Source organism: Anolis sagrei, chromosome Y, assembly GCF_037176765.1.
Source record: "Anolis sagrei isolate rAnoSag1 chromosome Y, rAnoSag1.mat, whole genome shotgun sequence".
Taxonomy (NCBI): domain Eukaryota; kingdom Metazoa; phylum Chordata; class Lepidosauria; order Squamata; family Dactyloidae; genus Anolis; species Anolis sagrei.
Genome location: NC_090035.1, coordinates 76,349,700 through 76,362,163, shown reverse-complemented (window position 1 = coordinate 76,362,163; position 12,464 = coordinate 76,349,700). Strand labels below are relative to the sequence as shown.

Here is a 12,464-nt window from a genome sequence, read left to right as displayed (position 1 = left end):
CTTATTTCTGGAATACGGCACCATGTAACACAATTTTTGTTCCTAGGTTATAAATGTCATTTCTTAATTGGTTCTATCATAAAAACATGGGAAAAGTTTAGTCTTATTGTCAGTGTTCAGTTTTGGAGCCATTTCCAGAACTATTTTATGTCATCGTTTGATGTTAATCACAGACTCCACATTTCCCAAAAGTTGCAGTGCTTTGTTTTGGCACAGCATTTGAACCAAGGAGTTTGCTCTTCTATTGGAAGTGTGGACAAGTGATACTCATTGTAGCCAAGCTTGGGGAGTCATTTCCCCAAGTAAATACCCATCGCCTTGCTTGTTTCCTCCTTCCAGCCAACTGAAGGAAGCCGAGAGCCGCAACTTGGAACTGGAAGCTCAAATCAAACGCTTGGAGGAGCAGATCGAAGGGATGAAAACGATGGGCGAGGAAGGCAAGTTGCTCCCGTCTGCTCCAAATCGTGGCCTTGCTTTCCCTGCTGGAGTTTGCCTTCACCCCTAACCCTTCCTTCCTATTGATTTACCTTCTTTCATGCTGGGTTGTTGTAGGTTTTTTCGGGCTATATGTCCATGTTCTAGAGGCATTCTCTCCTGAAGTTTCGCCTGCATCTATGGCAAGCATCCTCAGAGGTAGTGAGGATGCTTGCCATAGATGCAGGCAAAACATCAGGAGAGAATGCCTCTAGAACATGGACATATAGCCCGAAAAAACCTACAACAACCCTGTGATTCCGGCCATGAAAGCCTTCAAAAATACATTCTTTCATGCTATTTAGAAAAGGTTAAAAGGAGAGTCTGAAGAGAGGGAGGAAGTGTGTTCTTGAGCAATGGCAGAAAGGTCCCAAAAGTTTCTATAAGAGGAGATTCAATTAAAGAAAACTTCGCCACACTCTGAGACAACAGAATATACAACTGGCTTGGAGTATCCTTCTCTGCTGGTTTTTAATCAGAAACTGGATGGTTGTCTGTCAGGAGGGCTTGGGTTGTGTATTCTTGTATAGCAAAATGAGGTTGGACTGGACGGTCTTTGGGATTCCCTTCCGACTCTAGTGGAATACTATCGGAAGGTCCAATGGAGACGCCTTCTCTAGATGTTTTTAAACAGAGACTGTTGGGAGTGCTTGGATGGTTTCTTCCAGAATGGCAGGAAGAGCCCTTGGAGCCTTTTCTATGGTTCTGTGACAATTTTATGGTGGTCTATAAAGAACACAACCGTTCAATGCTAAGGCTTCCCGCCAAAATGTAACTGTAGAGGAGAGTCTACTGAACAAACCAGTACCTACTGCATACCAGTACTGCCATCTGTTGAGGAGTTATGACGGTGGAGGCATTATTTTTCATTCAACCTTCGTATATCTGTTGAATGTCCAGGGTGGGATAGGTGTGAATGTTTCCATTGGCCACCTTGATTAGCATTTGATGGCCTGATAGTTTTTAGGTGTGGCTTGTTACTGCGTGGGCCAGTGGTTCTCAACCTCTGGGTCTACAACTCCCAGAAATCCCAGCCAGTTTAGGATTTCTGGGAGTTGAAGGCCAAAACATCTGGGGACCCACAGGTTGAGAACCACTGGCCTAGGAGAATCCTTTGTTGAGAGGTGATTAGCTGTTCCTGTTTGTTTCTTGTCTGGAGGTCCCCTGCATTTGAGTGTTGTTCTTTATTTACTATTATAATTTTAGACTTTTTAAAAAATACTGCTAGCCAAATTTTGTTTGTTTTCATGGTTTCTTCCTTTTTGTCGGAATTGTCCACATGGCTCTCAAACTCTGCAGATGTTTTGGGCCCCAGCGCCTAGAAATCCCAGCCTGTTGGCCTATGCTCAGGGGCTGAATTCCCAAACATGTGGGGCAGAAGAGACAGAGAAGCTCAGATTTAGGAGAGTCTGTGCCTGAGCTGGAATTGCATGGGATGTTTTAGCAGAGGAAGAGAAGCATTGCATGGTGGCGATGCTCAGAGCATGGCAGCATGATGCGCCTTTGCCCAACCATCCTGCAAGCTAGCATGATGGGTTCTTGGCGTGCTTTCCTACGCATGCTCTCCTCTTTCCTGACTTTCTACCCATTTCCCCACCAAGGAAACCTGGGTCCCACTTTTCTCTTTTCCTTCCAGCTCCTCTGCTATGGAGCCCTCGCTGCCCTGCCACTTTCTTGTGCGGCGTGGAGCGCCCGGCTGATGTAAGCCTGACTTTGCTGGTTGCCAGAACTTATGGAGGAATTTCAAAAGGGGGATGATGGTGGTGGGATAAGGAGTAAGACCCAAGTTATACTTACTTACTTAGGCGATCCCTCGTTGTCTGAGAAAGATTGTCCTCCAAGTGTCCTGGTGGTGGGTACGTAGGTGACTGTGGAGCCCTGTTCTTGATCCGCATGTTCTCCTGCAGTGAGGGCATCTGTTTCCAGGTGGAAGGCGGTCCTGGTCGGGGTTGGCTTGACGTGCCTTCCTCTTGGAATGTTTCTCCCTTTTGCCCTCCATCCATGCCTTTTTAAATTCTGCAGCACTGCTGGTCACAGCTGACCACTAATTTCAGTGCTCAAAAGCCAGGGCATCCCAGATCTCTATGTCCATGTCACAGTTTTTAAGGTTGGCTTTATGCCCATGTTTAAATCTCTTTTCCTGTCCACCAACATTATGTTCCCCTTTCTTGAGTATACTGCTTTGGGAGACGGTGATTGGACATTTGGGCAACTTGGCCGGTCCAGTGGAGTTGATGGCAGAGGAGCATCGCTTCAATGCTGGTGGCTTTTGCTTCTTCCAGCACGCTGACATTTGTTTGCCTGTCTTCCCAAGAGATTTGCAGGATTTTTCGGAGGCAACGCTGGTGGAATAGTTTCAGGAGTTGAGTGTGACGTCTGTAGACAGTCCACATTTTGCAGGTTGGTCTCTGCTGCTTTAGAGACTAGGACACAATGGAACCATGGGCTCAAATGGCAGGGAAAGAGATTCCACCTAAACATTAGGAAGAACTTTCTAATGGTCAGAGATGTTTTGCAATAGAATATGCCTCCTTGGAGTCCAATGGAGCCTCCTTCTCTGGAGGTTTCTATTATGTATTTATTTATTTATGTATTTATTTATTTACTATATTTCTGTACTGCTCTTCTCAGCCCGAGGGTGACTCAGGGCGGTTTACAAAACCAGCACAATTCGATGCCACAATGATTTAAACAGTTAAAAGAATATAAACATCCATAAAATTCCATAACCAATTAAATCAATCAAACATAAAAACATAAATCCTCCATATCTAATTTCCAGAATCTTTATCCGATTGCCATCTGTCAGGAAGGCTTTGATGGTGTCTTCCTGTACAGCACAGGGCTTTGCTTAGATGGCCCTTTGGATCTTTTCAAACTTTAGCATTCTGTGATTCAACAGAGACTGGCAGGCCATCTGTCAGGAAGGCTTTGATGGTGTCTTCTGGTATAGTAGAGGGCTTCACTTAGATGGCTCTTTGGATCTTTTCAAACTTTAGCATTCTGTGATTCAACAGAGACTGGCAAGCCATCTGTTAGGAAGGCTTTGATGGTGTCTTCCGGTATAGCAGAGGGCTTCAGTTAGATGGTTCTTTGGATCTTTTCAAACTTTAGCATTCTGTGATTCAGCAGAGAATGGATGGCCATCTGTCAGGAAGGCTTTGATGGTGTCTTCCTGTATAGCAGAGGGCTTCAGTTAGATGGCCCTTTGGATCTTTTCAAACTTTAGCATTCTGTGTTTCAACAGAGACTGGCAGGCCATTTGTCAGGAAGGCTTTGATGGTGTCTTCCTGTACAGTTAAAGGCTTCACTTAGATGGCTCTTTGGATCTTTTCAAACTTTAGCATTCTGTGATTCAACAGAGACTGGCAGGCCATCTGTCAGGAAAGCTTTGATGGTATAGCAGAGGGCTTCACTTAGATGGCTCTGGATCTTTTCAAACTTGAGCATTCTGTGATTCAACAGAGACTGGATGGCCATCTGTCAGGATGGTATAGCAGAGGGCTTCACTTAGATGGCTCTTTGGATCTTTTCAAACTTTAGCATTCTGTGATTCAACAGAGACTGGCAGGCCATCTGTCAGGAAGGCTTTGATGGTATAGCAGAGGGCTTCACTTAGATGGCTCTTTGGATCTTTTCAAACTTTAGCATTCTATGATTCAGCAGAGAATGGATGGCCATCTATCAGGGAGGCTTTGATGGTGCCTTCCTGTACAGCTAAGGGCTTCACTTAGATGGCTCTTTGGATCTTTTCAAACTTGAGCATTCTGTGATTCAACAGAGACTGGATGGCCATCTGTCAGGAAGGCTTTGATGGTATAGCAGAGGGCTTCACTTAGATGGCTCTTTGGATCTTTTCAAACTTTAGCATTCTGTGATTCAACAGAGACTGGCAGGCCACTGTCAGGAAGGCTTTGATGGTGTCTTCTGGTATAGCAGAGGGCTTCACTTAGATGGCTCTTTGGATCTTTTCAAACTTTAGCATTCTATGATTTAACAGAGACTGGCAGGCCATCTGTCAGGAAGGCTTTGATGGTGTCTTCCTGTACAGCTAAGGGCTTCACTTAGATGGCTCTTTGGATCTTTTCAAACTTTAGCATTCTATGATTCAGCCGAGACTGGAGGCCATCTGTCAGGAAGGCTTTGATGGTGTCTTCCGGTATAGCAGAGGGCTTCAGTTAGATGGTTCTTTGGATCTTTTCAAACTTGATCATTCTGTGATTCAACAGAGACTGGCAGGCCATCTGTCAGGAAAGCTTTGATGGTATAGCAGAGGGCTTCACTTAGATGGCTCTGGATCTTTTCAAACTTTAGCAATCTATGATTCAACAGAGACTGGCAGGCCATCTGTCAGGAAGGCTTTGATGGTGTCTTCCAGTACAGCTAAGGTCTTCACTTAGATGGCTCTTTGGATCTTTTCAAACTTTAGCATTCTATGATTCAACAAAGACTGGATGGCCATCTGTCAGGAAAGCTTTGATTGTGCCACCCTGCCTTGCAGACGAGGGTTCAACTGGATGGGATCCCTTCCAACTCTATAAGATTATATAGGACACGGGGAGGGCCATATTCCTTCCCAGATGATTTTGGAGCTTGTTTCTGTGTAGAAGGGAACGTGGCTATAGCCTTTCCAGCCCCAAAAGCCACAATTGTGCGGAGTATGTGTATTTTGCTCCTCTTCCCCACTTTCGCCATCCAGCGCTGGCCGCTCCGCTGACCGGTGACCTCTGCTTTCTCTTTCCAGCAAGGCGGCACCATGGCATCTCGGCTCTGTGAATACCCGCTTGTGGTACCTCTGTACCGGCACTTGCTGCTCTTTTCCAGGGTACGTTGGCTGCGCACACAAAGACACACATGCGCCTCCTCTCTGCTCTGGCTCTGCTGCGAAAAAGGAGCGCCTGCTTTTGCTGGTAGCTGAGCCCTGCCCTTCCTTTGTTTTGCTTTCTCTTCAGGGGTATATGCACATGTAAAACCACGTCTACACACTTGCATGCCTTCCTTTCACTTGTGGTCCATCAAGTAACATTTCTGAGGTCTGGAGACCATGGTAGTTGAGTGTCCCTTCTAAGCAACCAAGGGCAGGGAGGATTCCATATCAACGACTGAATGTATGCATTCCCTTGGGTCTGCTGCTTTCCAGTAGGGCCTGGCTGGGTGCATCCTTCTCCTACTTTGCAGGACTATAATCCCCAGCATCCCTCACCATTGGGCTATGCTGATGGGAAATGTATTTGTCATACCTGGAAGGCCATATTTTGCAAGCCTCCATAGCAATGTTTCTCAACCTAGGGGTCCCGAGGGGGTGTCAGTGGGGTCACCAAAGACCATCAGGAAACACCGTATTTTCTGATGGTCATGGGAGTTCTGTGTGCCAAGTTTGGCCCAATTCTATCGGCGATGGGGTTCAGAATGCTCTTTGATTGTAGGTGAACTATAAATCCCAGCAACTACAACTCCCAAATGACAAAATCAATCATCCCCCCCCCCCCCCCACACACACACCATCAGTATCCCCAAACTTTATAATTCCCAAATCCACAAATGTCAAGGTCTCTTTCCCCCAAATTCCACCAGTGTTCAAATTTGGGCATATTGAGTATTTGTGCCAAGTTTGATCCAGATCCATCATTGTTTGAGTCCACAGTGCTCTCTGGATGTCAGTGAACTACAACTCCCAAACTCAAGATCAATGCCCACCAAACCCTTCTAGTATTTTCCGTTAGTCGTGGGAGTTCTCCGTGTCTGGTTTGGTTCACTTCCATCGTTGGTGGAATTCAGAATGCTCTTTGATTGCAGGTGAACTAGAAATCCCAGCGACTACAACTTCCAAATGTCAAACTCTATTTTCCCTAAATTCCACCAGTGTTCCCATATGGGCATATTGAGTATTTGTGCTCGGTTTGGTCCAAATCCATTGTTGTTTGGGCTCACAGTGCTCTCTGGATATAGGTGAAATACAACTCCAAAACTCTAGGTCAATGCCCACCAATGCTCTCTGGATGTAGGTGAACTACAACTCCAAAACTCAAGGCCAATGCCCACCAGATCTTTCCAGTATTTTCCGTTAGTCATGGGAGTTCTATGTGCCAAGTTTGGTTCGATTCCATCATTAGTGGAGTTCAGAATGCTCTTTGATTGTAGGTGAACTATAAATCCCAGCAACTACAACTCCCAAATGTAAAGGTATCTTTCCCCTAAACTCCACCAGTGTTCAAATTTGGGCATATTGAGTATTCGTGCCAAGCTTGGTCCTGATCCATTAATGTTTAAGTCCACAATGCTCTCTGGATGTAGGTGAACTACAACTCCAAAACCGAAGGTCAATGCCCACCAAACCCTTCCAGGATGTTCTCTTGGTCATGGGAGTTCTGTGTGCCAAATTTGGTTCAATTCCATCACTGGTGGAGTTCAGAATGCTCTTTGATTGTAGGCAAACTATAAATCCCAGTAACTAGAACTCCCAAATAACAAAATCAATCTCCCCCACACACACCACCAGTGTTCACATTTGGGTATGTTGAGTATTTGTGCCAAGACTGTGTGCCAAGACTGGTTCAATTCCATCATTGGTGGAGTTCAGAATGCTCTTTGATTGTAGGCAAACTATAAATCCCAGCAACTAGAACTCCCAAATGACAAAATCAATCCCCTCTCCACCCCCACCAGTTTTCAAATTTGGGCGTATTGCCCTGAGTCTCTTTAGGAAGATAGAGAGGAATATAAATAAAGTATTATTATTATTATTATTATTATTATTATTATTATTAGTGCCAAATTTGGTGCAGTGAATGAAAATACATCCTGCGTATTGGATATTTACATAACAGTAGCAAAATTTCTGCTATGAAGTAGCAACGAAAATAATGTTATGCTTGGGGGTCACCACAACATGAGGAACTGTATGAAGGGGTTGTGGCATTAGTAAGGTTGAGAAATACTGCTCTATGGGAGACAAAATGACAGGGATGTGTTCCTATGCATCTTTCCAGCTGGGATGTAGACCTCTTTGATACTCAGTTCAGTTCCAATTGTCCTATATGCTTTGAATGTGATTTTCCTGCTTCTTGACAGAATGGGGTTGGACTGGATATCCCATGAGGTCTCTTCCAACTCTATCATTCTATATCTCTATTGGGAGAGTTTTAATTTTGGGGGGCATTATTTGTGGTTCTCTTCCCACTGCACTTAAGTGTCTCTTCCCTCTTTCCTTCCCTCTTGATGGGCTTGTTTTTCCTCCACAGGTACATAGGCCCTGCATCGTCAAGGTGGGATACCTGCTCCTGTGTACTGGCGGTTTCCGACGGGAGGTCTCTGCCTTTCGGAGCCTTGCAGATGTGGTTTGAATGCTGCTGGAGGATCCCGGGTCTTTTGCCGCTGCTGTGGGATGGACCTGTGCCCTATAGCTGCCTCACAGAGATGCTGAGGATCAGATACTGTCTGCTTTGGGGCTCTTTGGGGGCCAGAGGGACAAGAACAACACTTCTTCCTGCACTTCGCTCTCTAGAGGCGATTGTTCTGACTCAGGTCCCTTGGAGCTTCCCCCAGAGCTTTGCTTTTTTCTCCCTTTCTTTGCAAGCACGACGTTGCTGGTTCCCGGTAACCACTGCCCCACAAGAGTGGGTGCAGAGGAGGCATTTCTTTTAGGGGAAGATGAGGAGCTGGAACCTTGGAAAGTAAGGCAAGGGCTTCTTTTCCTTGTCCAACCCCTTCACCAATCCTTCCTCTCTGGCCTTTCTGCATTTAGCCTTTTAAGTCCCACCTTGCACAGGTGTCTTCCAGGCCCTGCTCTGGTTTGACCCTACTTGCATTCAACCTGGACGGGAAATGCAACCAGCAAAACACAGGAAAAGAGATTCCACTTGAACATTAGCAAGAACTTCCTGACCATAGGAAGAGCTGTTCTGCCTCGGAGTCTGGTGGAAAAGAAGCTCCTTCTTTGGAGGTTTTTAAACAGAGGCTGGATGGCCATCTGTTGCGAGTGCTTTGATTGTGCTTTTCCTGCTTGACAGGGACGAGCAAGAACCTCCTGACCATAAGAAGAGCTGTTCTGCCTCGGAGTCTGGTGGACAGGGAGCTCCTTCTTTGGAAGCTTTTAAACAGAGGCTGGGTGGCCATCTGTCAGGAGTGCTTTGATTGTGCTTTTCCTGCATGGCAGGGTCTAGTAAGAACCTCCTGACCATAAAAAGAGCTCTTCTGCCTCAGAGTCCAGTGGAAAAGAAGCTCCTTCTTTGGAGGCTTTTAAACAGAGGCTGGATGGCCATCTGTCGGGAGTGCTTTGATTGTGCTTAATCTGCATGGCAGGGTCTTCCTGCATGGCAGGATTTAGCAAGAACCTCTTGACCATAGGAAGAGCTGTTCTGCCTCGGAGTCCGGTGGAAAGGAAGCTCCTTCTTTGGAAGCTTTTAGAGAAGCTGGATGACCATCTGTCGGGAGTGCTTTGATTGTGCTTTTCCTACTTGGCAGGGTCTTCCTGCATGACAGGGTCTAGCAAGAACCTCCTGAACATAAGAAGAGCTATTCTGCTTTGGAGTTGTGGAAAAGAAGCTCCTTCCTTGGAGGCTTTTAAACAGAGGCTGGATGGCCATCTGTCGGGAGTGCTTTGACTGTGCTTTTCCTGCATTGCAGGGTCTAGTAAGAACCTCCAGACCATAAGAAGAGCTGTTCTGCCTCAGAGTCCAGTGGACAGGGAGCTCCTTCTTTGGAAGGTTTTAAACAGGCTGGGTGGCCGTCTGTCAGGAGTGCTTTGATTGTGCTTTTCCTGCTTGGCAGGGTCTTCCTGCATGGCAGGGTCTAGCAAGAACCTCCTGGACATAAGAAGAGCTGTTCTCCCTCAGAGTCCGGTGGAAAAGAAGCTCCTTCTTTGGAGGCTTTTAAACAGAGGCAGGATGGCCATCTGTGGGGGGTGCTTTGAATGCAATTTTCCTGCTTCTTGGCAGAATGGGGTTGGACTGGATGGCTCCTGAGGTCTCTTCCAACTCTATAATTCACCATCAGATGTGACTTTGGTGATTTCTGAAAGGTAAGCCCTGTTTTGTGGATAGATTTTGTCTTCAGGACTCCATACTTTTTGTCGGAAGGCACATGCTTTGCTGCCAGGCTGGCTTCATCTTATACAAACCGGCAAAGAGACTCTTCCCAGCCTTGGCACCGGGTGACTCGCAAGGATTTTTGCAGACAAGGATTGCTCTCCGCCAGAACCGGATCCAGGACTTTCCATGATGGTACCTGGGGACTACACAAAGCGGATGTCTGCAACGGAGCTGCAGGGTCAGTGGCACGTTTTGCTTTGCACAGATAAGAGGCTGCGACCAATGCCTCCAAGTCATGCATCCTTGGGGTTAAATGGGGTGGAAGTAAGCCGGCAGGGCTCCCATTTCTGCCCCAAGACCCAGGTGTGACTTCGGAAAAGGTCAAAAGCTCTCTGCTGGCGGTGGGATTCCTCCACTTTGGACTTAGAACTGCACTTCTAACACTGGGTGGCATCACTGGCTCCTTCTCGCTCCACACTTTGGGCACGTTCAAAGCCTTCTCTTTCTCGATAATTTATTTGGAGTTGTGGTGTTTAGTAGTCAGTCTTTTCCCTCTCTTTCTGCACCAAGAAGAGCATTTGCACAAAGCAAGGTTTAGCTGGGAGAGCACGGGGAGATTTCAATGGCTCGTTTGGAGGTTTTGCACTAAGCTCTCCCCTTGCTTGTTCTCTTGCCACCTTTCCCCATATTTATTACGCTTCCCTGGCCCCCTCCCCAGCCCACGTGATGCGGTACATTTTGTTAGGCGCATGAGAATATTGTACATTGGTGACAACATTTGAGTTATAAGGAGGCTCTCCTGTTAGAAATACAAATAAAGCTGAATTATTCCCGATTTGTCCCTGGGGTGCTATCTAGGGATTTTACAGCTGAAGGGAAACCCAAAACATCAAGTCACCAGAGATGCAAACCTTAAATCGTACCAGTGGCAAGGCAGTCATTACATCCAAGTGAACTATGTGTTGGGTTGTTGTAGGTTTTTTCGGGCCATATGGCCATGGTCTAGAGGCATTCTCTCCTGAAATTTTGCCTGCATCTATGGCAAGCATCCTCAGAGGTAGTGTCATCTGTTGGAACTAGGAAAAAGGGTTTATATATCTGTGGAATGACCAGGGTGGGACTAAGGCCTCTTGTCTGCTGGAGCTAGGTGTGAATGTTTCAACTGATCACTTTGATTAGCATATAGTGACCTGACAGTGCCTAGAGCCAACTTTTGTTGAGAGGTGATGAGATGTCCTTGTATATGCTAATCAAGGTGGTCAGTTGAAACATTCACACCTAGCTCCAGCAGACAAGAGGCCTTTGTCTCACCCTAGTCATTCCACAGATATATAAACCCTTTTTCCTAGTTCCAACAGACCTCACTACCTCTGAGGATGCTTGCTATAGATGCAGGCGAAACGTCAGGAGAGAATGCCTCTAGACCATGGCCATATAGCCCGAAAAAAAACTGCAACCCAGTGATTCCGGCCATGAAAGCCTTCGACAATACATTGATCCATGTGTTGATTCTCCGTTCGACAACTCACTTGGTTCTGCTCTCACTCTGAAAATAAAGAAGTGTTCTGTTGAGTTGTTGTAGATTTTCGGGCTGAAGCATTCTCTCCTGACATTTCGCTTGCATCTATGGCAGACCTCACAACCTCTGAGGATGCCCGTCATAGATTCTGGTGAAACATCAGGAGAGAATGCTTCTGGAACATGGCCATACAGCCTGAAAAACTTACAACAACCCAGTGATTCTGGCCACGAAAGCCTTTGACAATACAAGTGTTATGCTGTTAACCATGGGTGGAATTCACAACCAGAGTTTGCTGAGGTGTTCCAGAGAGTGTCTCTGTAGTTTTCTAAGATCTACGGAGACACTTGCTGGAACACCTCAGCAAGCGAGAGTCCAAAAGTGGCAGGCTCAATCCATGGCTGATACCAAATAAGAGACTCCCCCCTGGGCACACAGAAAACTGGGCGACTTGGAAGGCGCTGAACAGACTGCACTGTGGCACCACGAGATGCAGAGCCAACCTTCAGAAATGGGACTACAAAGTGGAATCCACAACATGCGAATGTGGAGAAGAGCAAACTACAGACCACCTGCTGTGATGCAACCTGAGTCCTGCTATATGCACAATAGAGGACCTTCTTATAGTAACACCAGAGGCGCTCCAAGTGGCCAGATACTGGTCAAAGGACATTTAATCAACTACCAAGCTTGCAAATTCTGTGTTTTGTCTGTTTGTTTGTTTTTGTTAAAAATGTAATACAAATGTCTGGTTGCTGATGACACAATAAATAAACAACCAGAGTTAGGATGCATCACCTAGAGCACCTCTTCAAGCTGCGGCCTTCCAGGGGTTTGGGCCTCCAACTTCCCAGAAGCCCCAGCCAGCTTGTCCAATGGCCAGGAATGCTGTGAGATGAAGTCCAAAACACCTGGAGGGCTGCAGATTGAAGAGGCTTGACTTGGTGTAACACCTCCATAGCTAACCTTGGCATAGCCACATTTAAAGGCCCTTCCACACAGCTCTATATTCCAGATGATCAAGGCAGAAAATCACACAATATCTGCTTTGAACTGGGTTATCTGAGTCCACACTCAGATAATGTGGGATTTTCTGCCGTAATATTCTGGGATATAGAGCTGTGTGGAAGGGCCCCAAGTCCCTCATCTTATTGAGAAGTGGCTGCTGCAGGTGACAAGACTCAAGGGTATGGAGAACGAGCCCTATGAGGAGCAGCTTAAAGAGCTGGGCATGTTTAGCCTGAAGAAGAGAAGGCTGAGAGGAGACATGATGAGGGCCTTATACAAATATGTGAGGGGGAGTCATCAGGAGGGAGCAAGCTTGTTTTCTGCTGCCCTGGAGACTAGGATGCAATGGAGCAATGGCTTCAAACTACAGGAAAGGAGATTCCACCTGAACATTAGGAAGAACTTCCTGTGAGAGCTGTTCAGCAGTGGAACTC

General features: G+C 46.4%; 1 protein-coding gene across 5 annotated transcripts in view; it reads left to right on the top strand.

Moving 5' to 3' along the window:
• LOC137095162 (myotonin-protein kinase-like) overlaps positions 1 to 8,212 on the top strand; it is a 57,885-nt gene extending 49,673 nt beyond the window's left edge. Inside the window, exons 12-15 of one of the 5 annotated variants that reach the window (XM_067461501.1) lie at positions 340 to 437; positions 2,111 to 2,175; positions 5,223 to 5,299; positions 7,716 to 8,212. In XM_067461501.1, coding sequence (XP_067317602.1) covers positions 340 to 437; positions 2,111 to 2,175; positions 5,223 to 5,299; positions 7,716 to 8,118 — 643 coding nt within the window. In that variant the 3' untranslated portion in view covers positions 8,119 to 8,212. Of the gene's footprint in view, positions 1 to 339; positions 438 to 2,110; positions 2,176 to 5,218; positions 5,300 to 7,715 lie in introns of all 5 variants that reach the window. The other 4 variants (XM_067461502.1, XM_067461503.1, XM_067461504.1 and 1 more) reach the window with 4 other exon arrangements.
• Positions 8,213 to 12,464: the final 4,252 nt, after the last annotated feature.